At 37.3% G+C, this 27299-nt stretch overlaps 5 protein-coding genes across 9 annotated transcripts; 3 read left to right on the forward strand and 2 right to left on the reverse strand.

The window, feature by feature from the left end:
- Positions 1-1483: 1483 nt before the first annotated feature.
- On the forward strand, positions 1484-6932 carry LOC147383662 (shaggy-related kinase 11). Its single transcript, XM_086427804.1, has 13 exons — positions 1484-1829; positions 2958-3156; positions 3330-3422; positions 3660-3719; positions 3856-4128; positions 4249-4323; positions 4970-5026; positions 5123-5263; positions 5366-5416; positions 5848-5943; positions 6031-6114; positions 6262-6364; positions 6510-6932. Exons 2-13 carry the CDS (start codon positions 3043-3045, stop codon positions 6590-6592), a joined length of 1230 nt encoding a protein of 409 aa, XP_086283930.1. The 5' UTR covers positions 1484-1829; positions 2958-3042; the 3' UTR covers positions 6593-6932.
- A 2116-nt stretch (positions 6933-9048) lies between these two features.
- On the forward strand, positions 9049-13981 carry LOC147383663 (polygalacturonase At1g48100-like). The gene is made up of 7 exons (XM_086429165.1): positions 9049-9298; positions 11696-12126; positions 12225-12392; positions 12496-12540; positions 12629-12836; positions 12935-13016; positions 13265-13981. Exons 2-7 carry the CDS (start codon positions 11740-11742, stop codon positions 13764-13766), a joined length of 1392 nt encoding a protein of 463 aa, XP_086285291.1. The 5' UTR covers positions 9049-9298; positions 11696-11739; the 3' UTR covers positions 13767-13981.
- Positions 13982-15934: 1953 nt separating this feature from the next.
- On the forward strand, positions 15935-25201 carry LOC147383664 (C2H2 and C2HC zinc fingers superfamily protein). 5 transcript variants are annotated; one of them, XM_086429333.1, is made up of 6 exons: positions 15935-16272; positions 16363-16424; positions 16533-16614; positions 16749-16826; positions 17368-17518; positions 23805-25201. In XM_086429333.1, exons 1-5 carry the CDS (start codon positions 16143-16145, stop codon positions 17475-17477), a joined length of 462 nt encoding a protein of 153 aa, XP_086285459.1. In that variant the 5' UTR covers positions 15935-16142; the 3' UTR covers positions 17478-17518; positions 23805-25201. The 5 variants fall into 5 exon arrangements, with proteins under 5 accessions (XP_086285459.1, XP_086285460.1, XP_086285462.1 ...); XM_086429334.1 differs by having other exon boundaries at positions 23841-25201; XM_086429336.1 differs by having other exon boundaries at positions 23963-25201.
- On the reverse strand, positions 18321-20638 carry LOC147383665 (ABC transporter G family member 41-like). Its single transcript, XM_086427329.1, has 4 exons — positions 20307-20638; positions 19157-20105; positions 18727-19048; positions 18321-18676 (listed from the first exon to the last, which is right to left on the reverse strand). The coding sequence occupies exons 1-4, from the start codon at positions 20636-20638 to the stop codon at positions 18321-18323; spliced, it is 1959 nt and encodes a 652-aa protein (XP_086283455.1).
- On the reverse strand, positions 20591-24851 carry LOC147383666 (ABC transporter G family member 31-like). The gene is made up of 7 exons (XM_086429331.1): positions 24441-24851; positions 23820-24100; positions 22829-23061; positions 22466-22606; positions 21989-22243; positions 21727-21901; positions 20591-20936 (listed from the first exon to the last, which is right to left on the reverse strand). The coding sequence occupies exons 1-7, from the start codon at positions 24839-24841 to the stop codon at positions 20731-20733; spliced, it is 1692 nt and encodes a 563-aa protein (XP_086285457.1). The 5' UTR covers positions 24842-24851; the 3' UTR covers positions 20591-20730.
- Positions 25202-27299: the final 2098 nt, after the last annotated feature.

Here is a 27299-nt window from a genome sequence, read left to right on the forward strand (position 1 = left end):
ATTTTTAAGTTATTAAATGTATATTCCCATCTATACAGCAAGAGTGGGGATCAGTACGGTGTCCTGTACCTAATCAAAGTCAGGTGGCACCCCATTTTATACCACTTAGGCATTTTTTTTTGGGCCTATTGATCATGTGAATATGTGGTCCAACCCTTAATGAATGTATATACCATAATCAATGTTTGATAACTTGTATCCATAGATTTAAGTCTTGAAAATAGTTTAAATCCAACGACTAAAAATCATTCTTAAGACAATACTTTTATCAATGGATGCACATCACCAATCAAATTGGTCTTTTGTGTGTAGATCCATCAGGGCTGGATCACATATTCATACGTTCAAAGATAGCCAAACACATGGATTGAATGAGATCTATAAAAAAAGGCAACGAAATGCAATGTCTAACACATGGATTGAATGAGACCTATAAAACAAAGGCAACAAGATATAATGTCAAACACATATATTACACTCATTCAAGGAAGCTTTGGTCAATGATTTGAGAAATAATTTTTGTAACGGGTCAAAGATGGCCAGGCCCACATCCAACAACTATCCAAGTAGCATTAGGAAAAAAGTTCATGTCAAATAATTGATGGTGCCACTAAGGTGACCTTGACTTGGATTGGGTCGAAGGTCAACCCAAATCTGATCCAACATTAGCTTGGGATACGCACCCAATCCAACCTAATATAAACCTTGATCATTGAAGACTAGCTTTTATTTTTGACTTGGATCCAAATATGATTTCCTTAAGTATAGTGATGTACGCATGTGTCGATAGATGTTGAGCTCGATTATTTGGGTATCTAGTCCTATTGCTCAGCACTAACCTGTCCTAAATTCAAATCAGGTCCAGAGTTTTAGTTTCGATCCCAACCCAAGTTCTTAAGAAACCAGCATCTAACAGTCGCGATTGAGCCTGTCCATCAAATCTGATTTTATTCTCTTTGATTTGAAGGTTGAAGTAGATAGAATCTCAAGGTTGAAGAGGACCATATATACTTTGAAGCTTAAAGTATTACAATCTTAAGGTTGAGGAGTAAAGGAAAATTTTTTTTTTTTTTCAAGAGTATGAGACTGATTTAGGAAGAGAAATTGATTTGATTACAATTGAGGATGAGGGTATTTAAGTAATTTTTATTAGTATATTGAAGAAAATCAAGGTCAAGGGGTATATCATCATTTTGGAAACAATGGGGTATCTCAAATATTTTATCAAAACGTGCACGTTAATGTATAAATCACCATAAGTTCAAGGGTCTTGTTAACGTGTGTCCTAAGGGCACAATAAATACACATTGAAAATTCGATTTTGTAGTTAAATGCCATTAAGAAAATTAATTTTTTACCAAAATGCCCTCACATTCCAATTTCTAAAGTATATTTATTGCACTTTGACGTCAAAACCCTAAATATAGGGGCTTTCCAGTAATTCTCAAACATTAACAATACAATAAGGCGGTGAAAGGTGGCTCAGTCCTCGAGCGTGAAAGGCGTGGTAGGATATTCGCGGCAACGAATATTTTTTCTCAAACAGCGAAAATTAAATATGGGTTTGAAGAATTGAAGTTGAATGGTCAAAAAGTTGAGCTTCTTCACCAGATAAAAATACATAGATGTTAGGCCTTTTGTTTGACCGCCACGGACACCATACCACCAAAAAAAAAAAGGGCCAATTTCAGCCAACGGGAGGCCTCCTCTGTCGATCGCTCTGAAGAGCTGAAGATCACGATCGATCCTTTTGTTTTCTTCCTAGCATGTCGCCATTAACGCTGTTGATTTTCAGAAAGAGTTGATCCCGACAAATCCTGATCCGATCGGTATATTTTTCATCGTCAAAGTTTCTTATTTAAGAACGATTGTCATTGATTTGATGTTTATATCTGTTCATTTGGTAAATTTTCTCTGGATTTAATTTGTATAGAGTTTGAAATCGAATCTGATAGTGTTTAATATGATCTGCTCGGTTTCGTTGGTTTGGATGCATAAATCTTTCTGCTTAGGGTGATCTGGTATATTTTGTCTGAATTTTTTAGTTTGATCAACGCGATCCTTTTTTTTTTTTGGGTGCTATTTTGTTATTGTTTTGCTGGAGTTTGGTTGAGCTTATCTCATAATTTACTACTCTTTGCTATTTGTTAAAGTTTGATGGTAGAGATTTCATAATAATGGTGTTTTCTAGGCATTTGAAGTATTATTTCGTCATTTTTACCATATTTTAGGCATTTTATAGTACTGATAACATCTATCTCCATTTAGGTTTTCTTAATTTATTGTGGTGTTTTGATATCATAAATCTGCAAATATGTTAACCCTGTAAAAGTATATTGAAGTTTGTGATTTTTGGGATTAAAATAGGTAACCGAGAAAAACCTTGGTAACCCTTTTTTCTTGATTTTTATTTATACAAACAAAGTTATTTACTTTCTTAGCGAGAGGAAATCGAAACAGAGACCAAAAGCAAAAGGAAACGTTGGAATGAAAGAAAAGAAAATATTTGAACTTATAAAAAAGTGATTTTCATGTTTAGGTATTTTGTTTGGAAACACGACCACCTTTTCTCAATCTTGATATTTTGGCTACGATTATATAGATAGATGGATGGTTGGGGACGAAGTGTGAGTTTCTATGCATACATTGAATCAAATTTTAGTATTCCGAGACGTGTATTATAGTGACTTAAAGGAATCCTGCACAAGTAGGGTTGTTTTGAAATTTGGATCTGCTGATTTGTATTGCTCATCTTTTCTCTTCTCTAAGGGCACTGCTTAGACTGATCCATTGGTGTCCATAATTCAACTTACAAAATTTTCTGGTAGTTATAGATGCACACATTAGGAATCTTTTAGGCTATTGCTAACAACTTAGATGAGTCATGTGTGGGACATAAGCAGCCTTTGTTTATTGCAACTTTGTGGAGATCAATAACCTCACTATGTATTCATCAGGTAAACTAATTGGGTTTCCTCGACTTGGAAAGCCAAGTGGACAAGTTGCTGGATCAATATCTGCACAAATCTCTTCTTTCAGCAAATGGCTTCTGTGAGCACAGTGCCTGATTCTGTATTGAGAGAACCCAGTGTCAATGCTGTCGGTGTTGATAGGTTACCTGAGGAAATGAACGACATGAAAATAAGGGATGATAAGGTAGATGTCGTGGTTTTTCCTTTATTCCTTAGGTATTTTTGTTTGGCTGTCTATTTCTAATATAATATCCTTTCTTAATATATATCAAAACAATTCTTGTTCTTTTTTGGTTTATTGTATATTTATTATTTATTCACTGCCAGCTACATGTAATCTATCTCAATGCTTAATAGGAAATGGAAGCAACTGTGATTGATGGGAATGGGACAGAGGCGGGTCATATAATTGTGACAACTATTGGTGGTCGAAATGGCCAACCGAAGCAGGTACAATAAGGGTTTGATTTCCTCTATGTTGTACTTGTATGATCATAATGCATGTCTGAGGGTTGTAGATAAACATTTTTTAACTTACTTAACCAAGTATTGTTGGTATATTTCTTCTGGGTGAGTGGTGATTGTCTAAATATTTAATTTTTATACATTTATTTCTTACTGACAATAACCTATCCATGTATAATTACACGTTTCTTATTGTAAAAAATTACCTGTTTATGAGTGCAGACCATAAGCTACATGGCTGAGCGTGTTGTTGGGCATGGATCATTTGGAATTGTATTCCAAGTAAGTTCATCCTTTGTATGATATGTAAACAATGAGCATGCTATCAAACACAAAATCATGAGCATGTTCATAGTGTAACCGTATGCACAAACATTCATGGTTGTCTGATTCTATATTGCAAATTTTAATTGAGCAGGCCAAGTGCTTAGAGATAGGTGAAACTGTGGCAATAAAAAAAGTTCTTCAAGACAAGAGGTACAAGAACCGAGAGTTGCAAACCATGCGCATTCTAGACCACCCAAATATTGTTTCCCTTAAACATTGTTTCTTTTCAACAACTGAAAAGGATGAGCTATATCTAAACTTGGTACTAGAGTATGTACCTGAGACTGCTCATCGTGTGATCAAGCATTACAACAAGATGAACCAACGGATGCCACCAATCTATGTGAAGCTTTATACTTATCAGGTAATGTACTAGGATTTCACGCATTTCAGTTCAAGTTTATTTAGATGGCGAATTTCATCATTTTTTTCCTGCTCACCACGTCTCAATGTGAGATTCTAATTTTGTATTGAAATTTGGCAGATATGTAGAGCATTGGCTTATATTCATGGTACCAGTGGATTGTGTCATAGAGACATTAAACCCCAAAATCTTTTGGTATGTTTACAAGTATATTTACGTGCTTTTTAGTAAATTATATATATGTATATATGTATGCACCTCTCTTGCTGTATGGACCTATATTCCAGTTTTGTGAGGATGACCCAAGCTGATTGGTACTAGTTGTATTTGAAATTTTAAGTTACTTTTCCTACTTCAGTCTGCAAAAGAAGGCAGTTTTCCTCAAGAAAGCAAAGAACTAATATATTTTTTGTAGTGGGAAGACCACTCTACTTCCTCTACTTAATGGAAATAGGAAGAACCAGTTCCACTTTGTTTGTTAGCTGTGACACTTTGCGTAGGGATGACCACGTAGCTCAAAGGGATGTGGGTTTATCTCACAACTGTTAATTTGTTGTTTTCTTTCAAGCTTGCCAACTCTAAAAAATGTTCACAAAAAAAGTGAATGATGAAAGAGCAAAAAAACAAATCCACTTCTGGAAAAATCTATTGGGTGTGGTGGGTGGTTAGTTTTGATTTCTCATGGACTAATGTTTCATTCGTGGGTTGTCTCCTTTAACTATTTTGAACTTCGAGACACTGGTTTTTTTGCTTATTATGCTAGGAGATTGTCATTTGCTTCTTCTCAACTTGTTCTTTGGTATATGCGCAGGAGTTCTAACTCTGTTTTATTTTGTAATAGGTCAACCCACATACCCATCAGCTGAAGCTATGTGATTTTGGAAGTGCCAAAGTCTTGGTATGTTTTTTGCACTGCTAGATCTTTGCCATCATGCTAGTATGCTGGGGGCTTCTCATGATTTTTTACTTTTTTTTTTCTTCTAAATTTTGACAGGTAAAAGGGGAGCCAAACATATCGTACATCTGCTCTAGGTATTATAGAGCACCTGAGCTTATCTTTGGAGCTACTGAGTACACTACAGCCATTGACATTTGGTCGGCTGGGTGTGTTCTGGCTGAGTTACTGCTTGGACATGTAGGTTACCTTTCTATATACTCCCCAAGCCCATGTTTTACTCTTCTGGAAATCCAACCGCAATGATATGCTTAAAATTTTTTTTTTTCCTATTTCTGCCAGCCTCTCTTTCCTGGCGAGAGTGGAGTGGACCAGCTTGTTGAAATTATAAAGGTGATTATCATCCAAGTTTTTCTTCAAGAATCAGTGTTACATCTGCTTATAAAAAAAGGAGCGGAAAAATTGGTTCTTCCTGCATATGCTGTTTATTTGCCTGCTTGCCTTGTAGTCGGGGAACACCATTTGACAGGGTCCTACTTGGAAGATTTCTAGGATTAAAATGAACCCAATAAAATGTTTCTTTCTCGTTCAACCTTGAAGCCTTCACATTCATTCGTGACTTCTATAAAATCTGTGTTATGGTCATCCAACTTGGTTGATTTTGACCCAAAAGATCTTTGCTTCTCGGGTAGACTCATCTGATGGAAATTCCCGGTGATGATCAAGTGTGCCAAATTTGTGGTACTTGTGGGATGGTTCTTATCATATCCTTGAGCAAGTATTCATTCTTTTTCTTGTTCCCCCTTTTTGTGTTTCACATGCAGGTTTTGGGTACCCCAACAAGGGAGGAAATCAAGTGCATGAACCCCAACTACACAGAATACAAATTCCCTCAAATTAAAACTCACCCATGGCACAAGGTACTGAGAATTCATTACCTCTTGCTTTTTATTTTCATTTTTAATTTGTTTTTACCCACTAATTTACATTTATTTTTCAACTACCAGATATTTCACAAGCGCATGCCACCAGAAGCTGTTGATCTTGTCTCGAGACTTCTACAATACTCCCCTAATCTACGGTGCACAGCTGTAAGTATATGCAACATTTATCTCCTTATGATCTATTAAATTCAGGAAAGGGCACAATTCCGTGGCTAGGGTCAACGTTAGCTTAATGAGGAAGCTTTATATTTGTAGTTTTAGACTGATGTAGAGTGAAGTTTGTCTATTATGCAGTTGGAGGCCTTGATCCATCCATTCTTTGATGAGCTACGTGACCCAAATACACGCTTGCCCAATGGACGTTTCCTCCCTCCTCTTTTTAACTTCAAGCCTAGTGGTATGAACCATCTGAAAGAATCTTATATTTAGATTTTTTGCTCATCGTTGACATGCACATTCTTTTTTTGATCGGACATTGAGATGCGCATTATAACACTGTCAACTAATTATTGTTGCTCATGATTCGGTGCATTGATGATCAGAACTGAAAGGGGTGCCCACGGAGATTTTGGTGAAGTTGGTCCCAGAGCATGCAAGAAAGCAATGTGCCTTCCTCGGTCTGTGATTTGGTTCTACTTAGACCATATTTATCTGCATTGAAGAATGCAGCAATACGATAAAAGGACGAGTTAGTGGTCCTATTCCCAGTAATCAAACGGAATTCTTTTTTTTTCTTTTCGTTTTTTTTATATTATAATTTGTTTTGTTTTTAATTGTTTGGTTAAAGCAGATTGAAAAGGTCTGCTTAATTATTACCCAAATATCAATGAGTGGGTTGATCCTTGGCCATTTTGTAACTACCATACCAATCGATTATGGGAACCAATAATCAATTGTTGGGTCTCATAATATTATGAAGGTGTTTTAAGATATATGCTACAAGAAAGAAATGTTACTTTCATTTACATACATAATTATAAAGATCTCTCTCTCTACCATTAATGAGGCTTCTCTCGCCTATTAACATACCATCTTGTCACCTTGTTGGATGACTTGAGTCTATATTGTTGGAGTCTGACCACGTAAAATGACCGATAATAATTCTTAATATCCTCTCTCACCTTCTGAACAGTGTTCTAAATACATGAAATTGTGAGTGAAACTGGTTTCATGTGGGGAATGGATTTCAAACCCACATGTGCTACCTGGTTTGGTAGTTATTAACAAGGACCTTGTATAGTTGTATGTAGATTCTGACATTGTTAGTGGTGGTTTGAAGTGGAGGGGAATGGTTTGGCTTTTGGTTTAATTTTTTCCATCAAAATGGAAGAGATGATACAGGAGAGGATGCAAAGAACTGAGGAGGATCCTAGGAAACAATTCTTAGAAAGCTTGTGCTTTTCTGCTCATTTTAGCCCTCTGTTTAATTTTGTGCATCAACCTTGTTTGAGGTTATAAAATCCTAACCTATTTGGACGAGTAGAGATTTGCTGTTTTGAAAGTTATGTGCTAAGCTGCTGAACTGATGGCATGACGCCATGTGTACTAAAAATAAAGCATTTAAACTGGTCCCAATAAAATTCCTAACCCATTTGGACGAATAGAGATTTGCTGTTTTGAAAGTTATGTGCTAAGCTGCTGAATCGAGGGCATGACGCCATGTGTACTAAAAAGTTATTAAAAATAAAGCATTTAAACTGGTCCCAAATTGACCAATAACTTTTGCTCATTTAGTACACATGGTGTCATCGCCATTGGCTCATCAGCTTAGCATGGAACTTTCAAATTGCAAATCTCAGTTGGGTTTGACATGATTTTTAACACACTGTTTTAGATCAATATAAATTTTTCAAAAATATAAACACTGTTTTAGATCATTATAGTTTCTTTGCCATTTGTAAGGAATCATGGGATGATCAATCCAAGACTACCATTTATGTACATAAATAATTTACACCAATATGTGAGCTTAGGGTTCCTGACAAATAATCTTTAACATTAAGGTGTAAAAATGTACATAAATAATCTACACCAATTTGTAAGCTTAGAGTTCCCAAAAGATAATCTTTAACATTAAGGTGTAAAATCTTTCTCTCAAGGCATTATCTCGATCAGAAGAAAATCAAAATTGTCTGATGAATATCTCAATCAAACTACTCGGTTGTTGCCATGGCCTAGACTTGATTCATCACCTCTTTATTTATATATTTATTTTTGAATCACGATATTTTGACTTGAAAAAAGTCATTTGAAATTCATTTGTTGATGTGGCATGTGCAAGGAACCATAGATTTTTTTTTCCTTATGTAATCTTTTAATTTCTTCGGGATATACAAGGAAAAAGATCTATGGTTCCGTGCATACATTCACGTCGACGAGTGAATTTCAAGTGATTTTTTTTAAATCAATTTATCCTTAATCTTTATTTTTAATTAGATAGACAAAGATTGTGTAAGTGGGTTCAATGAGTTTGGAACAAAAGTAGTTGAATCAACTCTTTACACACTTAGTTAGCTAAGTTGGCACCTTTGCATTGGTCCATCACATATGTGGACAAATGGTTGTTAAAGGACTAAACATATAAATTATATAGATCCATATATACAGATGTCCATTTCTAACAAATAGGTTTCTTAAAAAAACTGTGAAATGTGACAAAATAAAACCCACCAAAAATTAGTTTAAATGACTGTTAGCAGTACCAATTGTCTGTTTTGTTGTCACTTAGTAAGTTTTCTTTCATACTTGAAAAAAGAATCTAACCTCACCCTTTTGTCTCAAATTCTAAATCCCCTTTGATTACTTAAAAAGTAAAACTCTAGATCCGTCCATTTACACACATAAACCCAATATTTGGCTCCACCCGTGACATAGAGAAACGCCAACCCGTGAATCTCAAAAGCTCACACGTGTCACACGTGTCATCCTCATATTTGAGAAATAGAGAGAGAGAGATTTTGCTAAAGTCATCACAAACCAACACGTGAGTCGTGAAGTGAGTGTTGGAAGTTGATCCTGTATGAGAGAAGTCAGTAGTACTTAATAAGAAGAGAAGAAGAAAGAACGTGGTACTAAAAACATTAAGGAAAATGAACACTAACCCTAGTCCGTGACAGTCCCACACACGTGACACACTAAGACAACACTTTCACGTACGTACGTGTCATTCATTCCTTGCTCGCTTTAACAGACTTAACGTTTATATAAGCCTCATCTCACCATTAATGTTTTAATTAATTGGCTATCCAGTACAAGACATAAGTACTTGCAGCAATTGGCACGTGTGTGGAATAACAGCCAGAAAAAATCCGTCGTCATAGTTTCCGGCAAGGTGGGTCAGATTCTACTTACTGCACTCAGGTGAAAGTTATGTTTTGGTTTAGTGCATGGTTTTGAACTCAAACTCGTTTGACCCAACTCAGTTATATCTATTCTTTATTAAAAAAATACTAAAACTTGTTTTTTATTTGTTTAACAAATTTAGTTATATATTCATTTAACTGACTCGAGTTGACTCGAAAGTCATTGAGTTAACTCACTGAACATTGGAGTCGAGTTATTTTGAGTTTTAAAACAGTGGGTTTTTCTAATATTTCACGTACGTATGTAGGTACGTGAGACATTTGGACAAATTCCTTTGTTAGCTACTCAATGGATGGTAAGTAATTTATAGAATATCTACTAATAAATCAGCATAAGTTGATGATGAAGGATATCCCCCACCCGTGACTGATTAATCCTGTTGTCTTTTACCGACTACACACTTCTCATTTCTAAGGCCACAATAATTAGCTAAAAGTACATCTATCTATCTATCTATCAAGGGTCACGAGATCTACAGCTCTTTCATCCACAAACCATATTCTCAATAACTTAAAAATGCTATTTTTCTCTCCCCCTCACCACCACAACATGTACCAAACTACCATAAAAGATGACCCTCTCTCTCTCTCTCTCTGTCTCTGTCTCTCTTTCACAGGGACATTGACCATAGAATTACTGGGGATTAAACAAACTCAATTAATATTTATATTTTAGATCTCTAACGTACTAGATAGAAACCAAAGTGATGTCTTGGTATGTTTAGAGAGAAAATATGAGGTGAGGTTAAAAATCTAGATAAGTATATATATGTCTCCCTCGTATGCCCTCAACATCCTTTTATGGAGGTTGAGTTGGTTATTGCGCTCTTTTTTGTTTTGTTTTTATTTTTTGATAACCGGGTATCCTTATAGACAATGGACTTGAGGCAATAAAAAAAAAACTACCAATATCTCTAGGAATCTTACTCTTATTAGGAGGATTCTACTGATTGTGTACTACGATTACCAGACAACAATTTGCGAGCCTTATAGCCTACATCAAACCGACAACTACAATAAACATAAGAGTAGGCTGTGCTTCATTGTAATGCTTTAATAGTTGACATTATGTGAGCCATCGCCTTATAGTAGATCGAGTACCATACTATATCAATAAAAGCATTACTTTAATACCATGATAAGTTAGAATGCAAGCGATGAGCACAATCCACTAACACTTTAAATGTTTAAAGGACGCAAAATAATAAAAAGATTAATACTGGAGTTAATTTAAAATTGACATCGATTTACACTTTGCTGATGTGGAGTCTGGAACATTGATGCTTTTCATCACGATGAAAAGTCTATGATTACGTACACACATCCACATCAACGAAATGTGAATCAATGTAAATTTTAACGTCACTCCAGCACGAGTCTAATAAAAAATGTTCATTTATATAATAAGGGTTTTGTTAACGTGTTCCCTAATTGGCACACCTAGGAAATAAGATTTTGAGGGTATTTTTGGTAAGAATTTTTTCAAGGGCAGTTTGGTATGGAAATCAAATCTCAAGGTGTATTTAATTTAGTGCACTTTAACAAATATGAGTTTGTTATTATTTATAAATGGCTCTCTTTATAACAAAAATAAAATAAAATAAAAATGAATTGACTGCTCTGTTCTGTTGCTCATTTTATGACAGATTCTATTTATTTTTAATTTAAAAAAATACACAACTATTCCTACAATACCACATTTTCTCCAAATTCTTAATGCTGTAATCATGCCAATCAGAGAACCCTTAGTGTAACATAAATTGTAAGAAACATTACCCAAAAAACATTGCATGAACACTAGAAAGTGAGTGGAAATTTTAGACTTGTTTGGGAAGCTTGAAAACCTTTGACAAAAACATTTGTATTTAATACAATTTACAAGAAAATTGAGCTCTTTTAAGTTGAACACGAGCTTCAAACTGCTGAAGATGCAATCTCTCCTCTCCTCACTACACCTCATTAAACAACAACAGAGGTGAAGAAAAATAATAGTACACAAGATTTCTATACCACAAAACATATAACCACAAAACACAAAACCAAAAACCAAAACAGAGGGAACCTTGGAAAAAAAACCCACTTGAAACAAACAACTCCTGCCGAAATTCCTACAGAGAACACACCTCCCAAAGCTTCCAATCGTTTTCATATGAAAAAAATGATTTTTAAATCAACGAGAAATCGACATGTGTCACCCTACTCATGCCAATATTTTTTAAGAGATCCCATTGTTTGGTTCAAATGGTCCCTCTCATACCAGTTACTTAGAACCAGCTGACTCAACTCTTGCTTTGTTCTCTCTTCTTTTTTTCTTATTCTTTGGTCTCATTCAATGTCTATTAAACTCGAGTTTTTTCATTTCTCAGATACTTAGTACAAGTGCACTTGCATTTCAAGTTCTTCAAATCGAATGGAGATCACTCGTGGGTTGTCGTATTTTTTGATCACCATGGCCTTAACATCACTCAATTTGAACAATGTACAAGGAAGAACCCATTTTCATAAGAATCCAAAGAATAACAAAGGGAGTCCTGTTTCTCCATCCCCTACTCATCCTCCTCCTATTCCTTCTGATCCGAATGATCCCGGGAATTCCCCCTCGGATTCCAGTATTTTCAGCGTAATGTCTTTCGGGGCAGTCGGTGATTGTTCAACCGATGACACCGACGCATTCAGGTCGGCTTGGAAAGCAGCTTGTGCAGTCGAATCAGGTGTTCTTCTAGCTCCTGCTGGCTATACTTTCACAATCACTTCAACAATCTTCTCTGGCCCATGTAAGCCGGGCTTTGTGTTTCAAGTAAGATTACCGACAATTCTTCTTACATCTTTTTTTGCTTATTTGGGTTGAAATAGAATTGTATTCTGATGGTCTTAATTAAAATAAAATGGTGATAGTTGGATGGAGTTCTGATGCCACCCGATGGACCGGATTGTTGGCCTAAATCGGATAGTGATAAGCAATGGCTTGTGTTTTACCGAGTTGATGGAATGACCCTCACAGGTGGTGGAACCATTGAAGGAAATGGAGAGAAGTGGTGGGAACTTCCATGCAAACCTCACAGGGTATTTTTACTACTAACACAATTTACATTTTCTTAATTAAAAAATCCTACTAAATTTGAAGAAAAATAAATGGTACTTAATGCTTTTGTAATTACATTTACAGGGTCCTCACGGAACGACATTGCCAGGACCATGTGACAGCCCTGCTGTGAGTGTTTCGACTACAAACCCAATCTTAAGTTTTCAATCAACTGAAATGGGTTCTAGTTTTACGAACTTTCCCCTTTGTGTTTCAGTTAATTCGATTCTTCATGAGCTCTAATTTGGTAGTCAGTGGCCTTCGGATACAAAACAGTCCCCAATTCCACATGAAGTTCGACGGTTGCAATGGAGTGCAAATAGAAAAACTTTCCATAGATTCCCCTGCCCTTAGTCCCAATACGGATGGGATCCACATCGAGAACACAAATTCTGTTGGCATATATAATTCCATCATAGCCAATGGTAATTAGCGATCAAGTCCCCATCTCTAATATACATAATTTTTAATTTTTTTTTTTCCGATTTGTTTGTCTTATTAATGTGATTCTTATTTTGGACAGGTGACGATTGCATCTCAATAGGACCAGGTTGTTCGGGTGTCGACATAGAGAATGTCACTTGTGATCATAGTCATGGCATTAGGTACGTGGTCTTCCCTTCCATCAGTTTAAATCTCAGCAAGTCGACTTGTGATTCAGAAAAAAGAACGAAAGAAAGAAAGACTCATAGAATACAATAAGATTTACATGGTTTGGTAGCCTCTAAATGGAGGTTTGGACTTGGGTTTAAGCGTACAATACGTCCCCGGTGATCAATCACTAACTAGATTCAGGAAATCTATTACAATTGATTCCATGTAAACGATGCCTGATCTTTAACTTGTTATGCAGCATCGGAAGCCTTGGAGTGCATAACTCGCAGGCTTGCGTGTCAGACATAAGTGTCAATAATGCATACATAAAGAACTCGGACAATGGGGTGAGAATCAAGACATGGCAAGGCGGGATGGGCTCAGTGACAGGTATATCCTTTGAGAACATCCAAATGGAGAATGTGAGGAACTGTATCATCATTGACCAGTACTATTGTCTCAGTAAGGGTTGCCGAAACGAAACCTCAGCTGTGTACGTAAATGACGTGTCATACAAGAACATAAAGGGCACCTATGACGTACGGAGCCCACCTATACACTTTGCCTGCAGTGACAGTGTACCATGTACAAATATAACACTTTCGGAGGTCGAGCTCCTCCCTGCAGAGGGGGAGATGGTTGATGATCCTTTTTGTTGGAATGCTTATGGAACTCAAGAGACCCTCACAATTCCTCCCATTAATTGCTTACAAGATGGGAAACCTGAGTCATTCTCAGATAAACACAATTATCATTGTTAGAGAGCCTTTTTAGTCTCTAAAACAAGCAAAATTACCAAAGTGAAGACTACCCTATAAAGCCCTGCACTTATCTATTGCAGGCCTTGTTTGTTAGTTAGACTCCATCCCTTTAGGGTTTGTTTCCCTTATTGTGTGATGATGAGATGTGGTAGAAATGGGCCTATTTTTGCCCTTCATTGTAATAGATTTGAGTTATTATAGCTTTTTCAGTAACAGTTCTTTGTTTCATTGTGTGGTTTGTCCAAGATTGTAATTTGAGGATCCCTAACAGAACAGATTTGAATTTTGCATTGTAAGCTAGTGTGACACTGAAATTGGATATTAATGAATCAATCACCATTGATTCTTGATTGGGTCGTATTGGTAACATGCCATGAAATTACCAGATTCATAAGTTTTAAGGTCATTGTAGGAACCAAAAATATTTGATCCTTGGGATTATAAAAGATAGCATTACAACCTGATCCAACCCGAAATGACCGGGCACCACGGATTGGATCCAACCCATACCTACTTGGTCCGGCCTCCCTCATGGAGCCAACCCCTTCATACTTAAATCCAAGGAGGTTCAGCCTCCCTATTGGAGCCGACCCCTTCAAACTCAAACCCTTTATCAAAATACTATAACTCATAGTTACTCGGGTAGCAATAGAGATAAGAAGAATAACACTAGTAGAACCAACCTCAGGTACATAACATGATTGAGTCAACTCGCAAACCTAAATAATTATCGAGTTAAATCAACTACAGAGTAAAAGTCATTTCTTTTGTCGGTTACAAAAGCCAAAAGAGTAGAACTTCATGACCATTATGAGCCTAGATAGTGGTGCATTAAAACCATTAAGAGATGAGAAAGTGACTCATAATGACATCATGGGCCATCAATGATAGGCATTGTGGAAAAAGGTTACACACTTTAAGTAAATGAGCTAAATTTATAAATAGGTAGACTTCTCTCACCTCAAGATAAGTGAGAACACACAACACTACTCGACTTCTAAATCTCTTTTCCTTAATTTACAAATTTTCTCAAGTTCTAACTTGATCATTGGAGGCCCCTTAGCTAACACCACATCGGTGTCTTTTCAAATTAGATTAACAAAAAAGACGATCGAAAAGTCAAAATTTAGTCAAAGAAGAAGACATAAGGAAATGGAAAATCAACACGCAATTTGAGAATCAAATAGATGATCAAATCATCAACAATATAAATCTCTACAAGAGTGAGAGATTCGAAAAATCCCCCATAGTTATAAACTATAGTATCTAAGTGTAGTTTTATCCATGAAACCCTTTTTTTCTTTTATATTTGTAGTGATATTAAAAAGCTTGTTGTAATAAATGCTACAACAACAAAGCCTTAACCCAAAGATTTGAGGTCTACCACTAAATGACTCTCGTTCATCCATTCCACTCTTTCTATATCCAAGTTTTCTGTTATTGAGAGTGAATTTATATATATTTTCACCATGTCCAATCATATTCTTTTGGGATTTCTTTTACTTTTTAAGACCTTTAACTTGAATATTTCTTCTTTTTAAGATTGCATGAGAAAAACTCAAAATGGAATCAAACTTATTGACACAAAAGGAAAAGTCCAGCTTAATTCAAAAGAAATGAAGTGTGTAATCCCTTTACAACTCCTATAACTGGTTGATGAATTTCCATCTAAGAGTGGTACAAATCTAGAGAATACAAAAGTTTGTTACGATAAAGGCATTTTTTGTATTTATTGATGATGGGTTCAACTCAAAATCAATTGACAATGAGTGGTGAGGCCGAGAAGTTTATAAGGAGAGAGACAAGACAATGAATGTCTGATGTAGATTAAACTGTAAATTTGGGAGTCTAACTCAAAATCAATTGGCAATGAGAGGAGATGCCCAAGTGCTTAAAGGAGAGAGACAAGGCAATAAGTGTCTGATGTGAGACTAAACTCAACAATTGATTATGCTATTAGATTACATTTAAGTAGAGATCCTTAGATTAGTATTTGAGATTAGCGTGTTCTTTAAGATTGAAAACATGCATATAAAGAATCAAGATTTTATACCATGAAAAAAAAAAATAATAATAAATAAATAACAGAAGCTCTTGAGAAGGTAAATTCCTTGAGAGTAGTACCCTCTAAAAAAAAAAGAAAAGAAAAAAAAGAAATCAGTAATGAGAGAAAACAGTTAAATAGAGCTTTATGCTACAAAGCGGATTTCGGCCATTACAATGCGTGTCGGTCGTTTATTTAGGCCGGTTTGTCGTTAAAACGAACCGATGCAGTAATAGAAAACTAGTTCGGACGGTTGGACGTTATCGATCGATGAAGCCAGGCGGATTCTGGATTCTGGAGTTTTTGTGAGAGAGAGAGAGAGAGAGAGGAGGATGCCATTTGCGAAGTACTATTGCGACTACTGTGACAAACAATTCCAAGATACCGCATCTGCTAGAAAGCGCCACCTCCAGGGCGTACAGCACCAGCGAGCTAGAGCTCTCTGGTACGACTCCTTCAAAGGTTCTTTCTTCTATAAAACCCAAATCTCTCTCTATCTCTCAATTTTATCGATTCTTCTTTCTTAATTTCCTCTTTATTTGTTACTTTTAGGTATAAATCAGATTCAAGCAGAGAGCTTCGGTAAAGGAGTTTGCAACCATTTCGTGCGGACGGTACAATCTCAATGAATATCTTCTCATTTTTATTTTATTTTAAAATTCTGGTCAGAAATGTTGACTTAGATCATCATTTTCTCATTCTTTTTTGGTCGTACTGTGAAGGGATTCTGCCAGTATGGGGATTCCTGTAAATATTTTCATCCCAAACAAAATATTCAAAACCCGAATGTACAAGGCAGACCTTGTAAGTTTGTTTCTCAATGAAATTTTTGATATTTCTTTGGACTAATTAGGATATTTGTTTTTTTTTTTTTTTTGAGTTAAATAAAAAAATGGATGGACTTTATGGTTTTTTTTATTTGGTTTCTCATTCTGTAGTGAACTTTGGGGAGGCTGTACTCCAATCACCGATAATCCAAGGAGATCAACTCATAAGAGGAGGCTCCTCTGTGAGAGGCAAGTTGAAATTACTTCACAATTCTGCAACCTCAATTATTTCGAATCCATATACCCACGTTCCTTTTGTTGTTGCAAAACCAATTCTTCCATCATGGACCATTTTTGGATTCATTTTAAAATAATTGGTCTTCAATTTTACTTGTTAGTACCATTATTATGCTACTTAGGCACAAGGCCTAACCCCCTTTATATATATATGTATGAGTAATGCTGAAGTGACCTCAAAATTGTATCTCACATTGCACATCCCGACGTCAAAGTGTATAGGAGACATAGATGCTTTTCATCGAGATACGAAAAAGCATCTACGGTTCCTATACACTTTCACGTCAGGATGTGCGATGTGAGGTACAATATTGAGGTCACTCTAGCACCATATATTTAAAATAAAATAAAATTAGTATTGGATGTTTAACAATTGTTTTTTGGTTGCAAATATCCAATGAGGGTAGTGGATATTTAAAAAATAAAATAGAACCACTTCTTTTTGTATTGTTTGCAAATTTTTTTGGGCTCATTTTGTCCTTGTTTTACACAGGGGATGTGATTAGAGAGGGCATGGGTATTTCATTTGATAATTTACCTCCATCGCTGAGGCCACCTCCAGAAGGAGGGTATCCTCCTCTTCCCATTGTGGATTGGGGATAGATCCTGCTATATCCATTCTCTTCCTTTCTTATATGGTTACGGTAATGTAAATCCTTGGATCTTTTGTAAAAGCAACCTAAATTACTTCTTTGTTTAAATCTGAACCAATATATAGACAAAGGCAGGCCATTAACATCTTAGACTAACGATACCATAGAACCGAAATTGTTTAGTATTTTATACATGCTGCAAAGGCATGCCCAACCATGCTATCTCCCCTATATTAACCCATTTTTACCACTAAGCCAAAAAATAAAAGTTAACCTGGTTTGTTACATCTTTCTGGTTGGTTTTCATGAATCTAGGGTTGCATCAGGACTTTGGTTTATATGCATGTCCAGATCAGGTTATTTCTTATGAATTCCGTATGGTTTGTTCCACTTTTACCTAAGGTGACATATTAGTGGCAAGGATCAAGTTCAAAATTTTAAGAGGACTAGGCTCATATTCAAGGTGAAGCCTGGTCCAAGCGTAAGTGTAGAGCTATTTATACACTAAACTATAAATTATTTAAGATGCTGCATAAGGTTAAAATGTAGGAGAGACTCATCATAATTTAGACTGCAGAAACTGTACCTACTTTAGTTATGGTTTAATCTTTAGTAGAACAAGAGTAATAGAATTACAATTTCTGATGAAGTAGTTCCTCAGATCATCAACTAGCAATCAACTTTAAATGTGCCTATCTCTTTTCTCTTTATCTTGATCTCACGGACTCATTTTTAGTTCGATTGGGTTGAATCTCATGGACTCATGCCTCCCACCAATTCTAATTAACTGCACCTTGGCCCCTTTGATATCCTCCATTTTTGTGTCTGTATCCCACCTGGTGCATGTCCTGCTCTATACTGAAGGGGGTGAATTGTGCTTCAACACAACAAAGAAGACAAAAGCAAGGCTGGAAAACAATAGACACATCCCTGCCAAGGTGACTATGTCAGTATCTATCCTCTCCTTACTTAAAGTTCTTGCTCTCTCCAACTTTTCCCACACATAAGAACCATCTGGCAATTGCGCACACTTGCATTCTGATTCACATTGCTTTGTATCGCAATAGAAACTGATGGATGTTAATGCATTCAGCACGTATTGGAATGGGTTGCTCCAATACATCCACTTGTAGAATCTAATATCATGGAGCACAACAACGACACCAGAGGACGACACCCACATTGATGTCAAGATTGAAACAGCAAATGCTGCCAAAGTTGGCAAAGGTGCCAAGAATGTGAGCATCATCCCAAAATACGTTGCACACAATGTAAACATGAAGAGGCCAACCAATACATTAGGAACTCTTCAGCGGATCTTGTTCCAATTCCTGCCATGCCATTCCCAAATCCTACCATTGCTAATGTAGCAATGAAAAAATATGGAATCTCTCCCACTGCCCATGACACTGGATAAAAAATAGGCAGGTACATTCTAGCCCTTCTCTCTCGGAAATACACCAACCTGTCTGTGCCAATCTGGGGAATCACATTGTTCGCTGAGATCACCCCAATGAGAATAACTTGCATGTAAATGTAAAGTGTACGTGAAGCCATGCCGTATATATCTTTATATTCAACCTGAAAATACAATGAACCCATCAGGAGACCAATCATCATACATCCTGTGAGTCTACCGTATGTGTATTGTACATTCCTCCATAAGAACCTCTGTGTCCTTAGTAGTACCAATCCTGCTTGGTGTGGATATGATGTTGGATAAGTAGAATGTACACCACTTAATTCGATGTGCTTTGTTGACCTATTCATACTGCTGATTTCCTTACTGTTGATCTCACATAAAGAGCTTTGTTTATAGATTTTGGCAAAATCCACTAAAGGAGTGCTCCTTTTTTTGATCCCTAAGCCGAGAGCCCCCATCACAAAGCTAACTGGGTTTTCTAGTTGGAAATATTGAGGGGCCTTTGGGATTGAAGCGAAGTAATCTAATAATTCACTGCAGTTATATCCTATGGTACCAAAATACCCTTGATGCCCTTCTCGTGTTAGGATTAGAGCTCTGTTGAAGAAGGAGAGTGCACGTGCACTAGGATGCGTGAGGGTTGCTATTATTACCCGACCAGAATCTGTCACTTGAGAGAGAGTTTTGAGGATTGACAAAGTTCCGGAAGTGTCAAGGCTGGATATTGGTTCTTCAAGAAAAAGTACACTCGGGTTGGCAGCAAGCTCGACAGCAATGGTGATCTTCTTTGCTATTGTGAAAGTTTCCCCTGTGGAATCTCGAAGGGAGCCGACAAGTTGGTTGGCATAGAGTATTAAGCCGAGCTGGTCAAGGACCAGCTCAACATGTATACGGCGGCTCATGGAGCTGATAGATTTTTCTAGACGGAGGTTGGCACTGAATTGAAGAGACTCCCGCACAGAGAGGTAAGGTTGGTGAGCATCGACTTTCTCAACATAGCCAATGAGTCTTGAGAATGTGGTGCATGGCTTGAAGCCATTTGTCCGTAGTTCCCCTGTTAAGCTACCATCTAGAGGTATCCTTCCTGATAGGCATTTGAGGAGGGTGGTCATTCTTTCCTTGGAGCCACCCAATAATGCCATCATGGTTCCTGGTTTTACATAACCCGTAATCGAGTCGAAAACCGAAGTTCTTTGTTTAGTTTTAGTGTTGTACCTGATGCATTGAACATGCAATGTTAAGTATCTGTCCTCATTGAAAAAACACAGGGCCAAACTGAAATCTATATCTTTACTCTCAAAGTGAGGGTAAGCATCCAGGTAACCATGAATGAGGTGTGTATTAGAGGTAATTTAGGAGCTTACTTAACTGTTAGTGTTAGCAAATCTCATTAGTATGAAAAGTGGAGGAACACACCTTGTGAATGAAAGATCCAAGAACAAGAGTGTCACTGGTTGGACTGGAATCACCAGCCCGCTCCTCTCTAGATCAACTCGAAATTCCTCGTTCAAATTATTGACCCTGCGGTCATCTACCATCCTGCCATAACTTGACAAAGGTCTTTGTGGCCTGGTGTATCTGGAAAGATCAGAATCATCAGACTGTTCATTGTAGCTATTGGAAGAATAGAGGCCGCTTTCTGTATCCTCATAATTGCTTATCACTGGGGCCTTCTGTTGGGGCAGTGACTGGCTCATCCCTGTGAACTCTATCTTTTTCAAACCCAACAATGCCAATAAGTTGACCATAACTGTCCACCCTAGAATAATGACATAAGGAAGCCATGTTATTTCTGAATCTTCTAGAAGCTCATTGAAAGCCAGATATGCTTTCCCAACAGTCATTTCTGGAAACTGGTCACAGAAAGGAAGTTGGCCGAGGAAGTTGTGCAGGAGTCTGTGTAGCCCTTGCTGAACTGAAGGCTGCAGAAGGAGACATTAGCCCAGTGAATTGGGTTCACATAGAATAGCCATTTCCAGTAAGGAGGGATATTGGATGGATAGATCACAAATCCACTGAAGAGCAGGAAGATGGAAACAATGAGGCCTGCAAACAATTGTAGAGTGACATAAATGAAATGTGGTCTAAATCAAACTAAAAAATGGAATATTATCGAGATAATTATTGGGTTTATTTCTAGAATGAAACTATTAAGTCATCATTGTTATCATCATTAAGGCCTTAACCCAAAAATTTAGGGTTGGCTGAAGAGCCTTGTTCCTCCATTGAATTATTCTAAAGCCATGTCTTCAGTTAAGTGGTCACATCTGTACTCACTAAATCCACTTTCTTTTTTGGTCTTCCTCTTGTTTATTTAGGACCTTCAACAGATATTATAGGCCTACATTCAGTGCACATGCTTGGAACAAAACTATCATTCAATGTGTTCCACCTAGGAGATCTGCTTTGTTGAAAACTGACACGTGTATGATTAATCAGCAGATATACCAGCCTTATGGTCCACCCAACTGGCACCTTGATTTTCCTCTATTTGTGTAGGATATATTCAATTGACGTTAGAGTCCTCAATAAAACTCCACAGTTTAGTCTTACTGCAGTGGAGTGGCCATATAGAGAAAGGAGAGAGCTGGGGGATAGAGGGGTCATTAATACTGTCTACTTTGTATTAGTGAATCTACCATCTTCTGATTGTGTCAAAATTGGACTGAACCCATTTTTTTCCGTCATGAAGGAGAACATGAAACAAGGTGCTGGCATGTCAAATTTCTCTGATGGTCCAATTGTAAGACAGTTTTAGGGTTGCCTTATAATACAGGTGGTTTATATTAGTTGATCAGATCCAACTTTGGCCAACATAAACAGAAATAAGGAATACCTGCCAAAGCATTTCCCACTTCAGGAATAGGAGATATGGCACTGAGAAAGAAGAAGACAGATGAACCGAAGTATGCAACCAAGAACAGCAAAGTCAGGTAGTTCAATAGCAGTACCCCATTTCCCGCCAAAGATAGGCCAGCTAGAAAATAGACGCATAGAGTATATGCCAATGCCTGCAAGAATTTCTATTTATTTTGGCTTCCATTTGACACAGCTATTTTTTTTTATTTCAGCGGAGAAAAGGTAAATGAGAGAATTACTTCTATGAAGGTCTGTGGGAGGTTGACTACGCATTGAGCAACAGTATATGAAGAAGCTCTGAAGAATCGCTGTGCTCTATGCTTATAGAAAATTGGCCTCTGCAGCATGTAGAGAGGGAGTTGTACCAAGTTTATGAGCATTATGCTCATGGTGGATACAAAACCCAGGGCCCTCACAGAGTTCATTTGCAGTTGTGTGTATTGGCCACCAAGTTTGTAGAACAATGTACCTGCAAACACACCAAGGACAATGGCCTGCAAAGCTAAAAGACGAGTTAGTTTTTCATTTGGTGTATACTTTTGAGAGGAGGCAGTTGGAGCCATAATTCCTACTACATGTGGCACAAAAATGGTGGGTTGAGACCCATCTTTTGATGTGTCCATCTAGGAGACATCAGGTACAACAAATGAGTCCCAAACGCCATTGTTTGATCTACACAAATATGTTACGTTTAAGCATATGATATTGCTTCTAACCTGGAAAAGCCTCAGTTTGATTAAGGCATGAAGCCGTTTAGTGATCTTGAATTGCCTGTTTATGAGAGTTTTAGTAGAGTTCCACCATGTTTGAACAAAGGGCCTTTGAAAATGCTCCCATTGAGATTGGTACTCGTCCTCCTGGTCAAGTGATACTCACCAGTTAGAACTAGTTTGTGTTAATTTGGATTTTTGGTATATGATAGGAATGACCCCCTGTACACAATATATTCTTAAATTGGTATTGAAAGCATATATCCTGCCCTATAATGCATACGTCAATCACCCACACTGTCCTAAGGACCATCCTATTGGTGTGTGTGGTGTGACATACTTCATCTTTGCTGTGTTTCGAACCCATACCTCCTCTTTGTAGCGTTCAACTTGGAGACGGACGTGGCCCTGAGCCTGCTTCAGCATTGAATACACATGTGATGCACGTTTGCGTTGGGTTTTCTTAGACCCTACGGAAAGATACTTCAGTTCTTCATTGTTTATAGAAATTCCTGTTACCACATCTCCCACCTGAACTCTTCCTGTGCTTTCGATCCCCCCGGAATGCCCCACTTTTGTGGAGAGCTTACAAACCACCAACTCTGCAAGGGAGCAAACGACGCAAAAAGTTTATTATGCATGACTAACATTCTAACAATTGAGATTAAATGATCTAGTATTGTGTTGTACTGATTATCTAAACCTTCTATTCTTTTAGATTGTCAACACAATGTTACCATGCTATTTTTAACTGTTGAAAAATGTTGCAGATGAAATGATTAGGATAATCTTGTCTGCAAATTTAGATTGTGATAAATCCAAGAGGCTGAAAGTCTGTACTGCTGGCCATGATACCTAAAATATTGTGCTTTATCACCTTTTACGCTTTCATTAAATATATATATATATGGGGGCGATTCAAGGGACATGTAAAAACATATGTAAAAGCAATGGTTTTTCAAAATATGGTTTAGAGATTTTGGATTGAGCTGATTTTTTGCGAGGATGGTCACTATGATAAGAAGACCATCCTTACAAAAAATCAGCTCAATCTGAAACTTCTAAATCCATCAAAAGTGATTTACAAATTATTGACAAAAATTGGCAAAAAATCGACGGTCCACATTCTAAATCACTTTTAATGGGCTTAGAAGTTTCAGATTGGACTGATTTATATATATATTTTTTTGGATGATCTTCCCATCATAGAGATCATCCTCACAAAAAATCAGCTTAATCTGAAACTTCTAACCCATATTTTGAAAATTTATTAATGTTACATTGTTTTTACATATGTTTTTTCGTGTCCCTTGATCCTGACCCTATATATATATATATATTGAAGGGGGGGAATGTGTACCAGTCTCTCTCCTTGGTTCAGGACTGATTGAGCTATGGTATTTGGACGGGGTCTTTAAAGACAAGCGGAGGCCAGGCTCACTCTCTACCCAATATGTATGCATCATGTCCTCCCCACTGACGATTCTCATGATATCTCTGTAGTGATCTGATGCCCTATAGCATTCCATGAGTTCCTCTAGGTTCAAGTGACTTGCCCCAGTATTTAGATACTGTGAGCCTTCTCCGACCACAATGTCTTCAAGAAACTCAGCAGAATTGATGTGTGATGGCTTCATGTACCTGAAGAATATTCAGCAAACTTGAATGGGTCAACTCTCTGGGGAAAGTATCCTGTGTCTCCACAGTTGTACTAAATTAATTACTGGTTCATCGAAGTAGATTATATTCTTCAATCCCACCTATTGAATGCCTAGTCCAAATGCATGGGAATTTCTTATATACCAAAGATTCATGAGGATTGGGATTATCTGAGTGTAGTAGCTGTGGTCTATAAAAGATTATATATAACTGCATGGAATATAATGTTCTAAGCATTATAGATTTAAATGTTAGATTCCCTCCTCAGAGAAATGCCATCGCCACAACCACTAATACTAATGTTATTGCTCCTACTACTAACCCGAGGTTGGCGAAGTAGGGAACAGTGTCTTGACGGTGGCCTTGGAATATAACTTGCCCATCACCGAGGAGTATAACCCTGTCGAAAAGATCAAACACCTCTTGCGAGAGTTGGGTGAGTGACATAACCACCGAAGATTGCTGGATCCTGCAAATGGTCCGAATGGTGTCCACTAGATCATAAGTAGCTGCGGGGTCAGATCCAGATAATGGTTGATCATAGAACAAGACTGAATAGGTTCCCAACGCCAACTCAGCTGTTGTAAGCTTTTGTCGATCAATGTCAGAAATTGCTTCTCCGGCGAGTTCATGTTCTATAGCCTTGAGGTTTAGTATTTCCAGTACATACTCTAGAAATGGATCCTGTCCTTCCACCAGTGCATGAGCGAAGAATTTTCTCATTTGGGGAGTGAAGTTCTCCGGCCGAAGCCCCTGAGTGCAATCCCTTGCAAATTCGAGGGTCTCCCGAACTGATAAGAATGGAATATGCCTGCAAAGTTACAGCAGAAAGAGAATTAGCAAAGCTAATCTTTGAGTAGTATTGAAGGTGATGACAGTGTAGTGTAGGTATTGGCCCCAACCTATTAATGGGTCCCATTAGTCTCAAATCAAAGTGACCTAATTTTAATTTCTTGCATTCATTTGGACAAAAGATAAGATTTAGGTTTAGATTGAATTTTGTATTAGAAACATGGGTTGGAGTCCATGTTATCTAAACCACTGATATGTGCCACGTGTACTTATGTGTTTTTACCAGAATAATGCTTACTTGTTAAGTTGACCACTAACATACGCAATGAGTCTACTAAGGCGTATCTCCGAAGCATGCTTATCGTTGTATTTAATAACACCTTCTAGTACTGAGCCCTTCTTGTCTTCCACTCTTCCTGCTAGGATTTCTAATAGAGTACTCTTTCCACTCCCTGCCAAAAGAGTTACATGGTTATCAATTAAGATTCAATGGGTCTAGATCCCACCTGGAAACTATTTGGGCCATAGGTTTTTATATTTGGAGTCCTACCTGGGGGGCCTAGGAGTAGAGTCATGGACCCAGGCATGATGTATCCATCAACACCTTTGAGAACTTGTAACTGTGTCGACTTCTTTCTGTGAAGAAGACTCTTTAGTGGCCCCAAAAAACATCCCACCAACTTATTACCGAAGGTTTCATATCCATTGTTGGAGATGTCAAATGTTTGTAAGTATTTTATGCCTGAAAATCGGACAACCTACAAAATCCAGCAAATACATCAGACAATGAGAGATTGGTGGGCCATGATGCAATACAAATATGAAGGATCATCATCCTCAGTTGCTAAGTCAGGGAACGTTGTACATTTTCTCTTCATAATCACACTTATAACTAAATGTATGATGATCACTTGTGATCATCATTTTAAATCTCGTCCGAGACCAGGACCGAGACCGGGACGACTCATTCAATACATCTCGGTATCGTCCATCAACAAGATGGATAGACAAGTCAAACATATCGGACGAGATTTAAAATCATAGATCATTTTTCTCATTTTTGAACGAGATGACTCAAACGTATCGGACAACTCGTCTCGTTCATGGACAAGACGAGATGAGACAAGACGTCAAAATGAGTTTTAAAACCATGCTTGTCATAATTCTCCCAGAATTGATCCCACATGACTGGGTCCCTAGGACTGTTTGATGGTTGGATCATTGTACACAATAGCCGTCCATTTGGGTTGACCTTTTCCTCTTAATAACGGATCCTTTTTGAAAGTTCTAAGAATATTTCTTGTCATTTGCGGGAACATTACAAGTGTGGAGATTTCATGTAATCTCAACGACTTTGAAAACGAGAGTTAACGAATCTCTTTTTCCTTAAAATAAATAACTAAAAAGATGAGAAACTAAATGAGACAAAAAGCAAAGCAGTGGGCAAGCCATAAAAAAGATCCAAAATTTTGTAATTGAAAAATGTATAAATTGTAATATAGCTAGTGGAAATCTGAGGGTGTTACGGACTACCTACCTTTCCTCTGTTGGTCACGTCATATAATGCCATGTGGCAGACTCTTAATGGTGGACATTCACATAAAAAGTCAACCTGATTGACTAATTCTAATATGGGTCATGATCATAGTAACAAAGTTTGGATTCGGAATCTTCGACTCAATTCGAGAAAATTTTGGAAAAAAATCGGCAAAATTTGGAGATTATCCTTTTGTGTTTCTTACCAAAATCCATCATGTTTCAATCTTTCTAAAAACCCTATCTTCTTTTTGATATTTGAATGTTACCATGTTTCATGATTAATTCATCAATTCTTAGATTTAATCAGGTGCAGATAACCATAGATGCTTTTCACTTGTATCTCGAGAAAACACATCTATGACCACCATAACAATGGAGTGTGAAACACAGTAGGATTTTCATAGAAAAGAATCAACAATTCTGATTTTGGTTGTGAAGGTCCACCAAAATCAAGGGGTATACTAAGCCTAAATATTGACATGCCACGTGGCATTAACCAAGTAATCAACACGGTGGAGGAAGGTATTTCTGACAATCACAACAAGCTGCATCGCGGACTACCAAAAGAAATTAGATTTCAGTGTACCTGTTGTGGAATGGGTGGTGTGATTCGAGCTACATCACGAAGATAACTAACAAAACCGTCCTTCAATAAAAAATCCATCCCCATAAGCTCATCGTTTTCTTCCTAACTTCCACCTCCAATTCCACTTCTCTATCTTTTCGAGCTCCAAAAGCCTTAATTGCTTCATCTCTAAGTCCATGTCTCTTCAAGTTCTCATACATCCTTAATGCCATATATTTAGCGGTCTTGGGCGAAGAATTCTCAATCTTATATCGAACATCAGGT

The sequence above is a fragment of the Akebia trifoliata genome, chromosome 16, assembly GCF_017979445.1.
Source record: "Akebia trifoliata isolate Shusen 1 chromosome 16, ASM1797944v1, whole genome shotgun sequence".
Classification (NCBI taxonomy): domain Eukaryota; kingdom Viridiplantae; phylum Streptophyta; class Magnoliopsida; order Ranunculales; family Lardizabalaceae; genus Akebia; species Akebia trifoliata.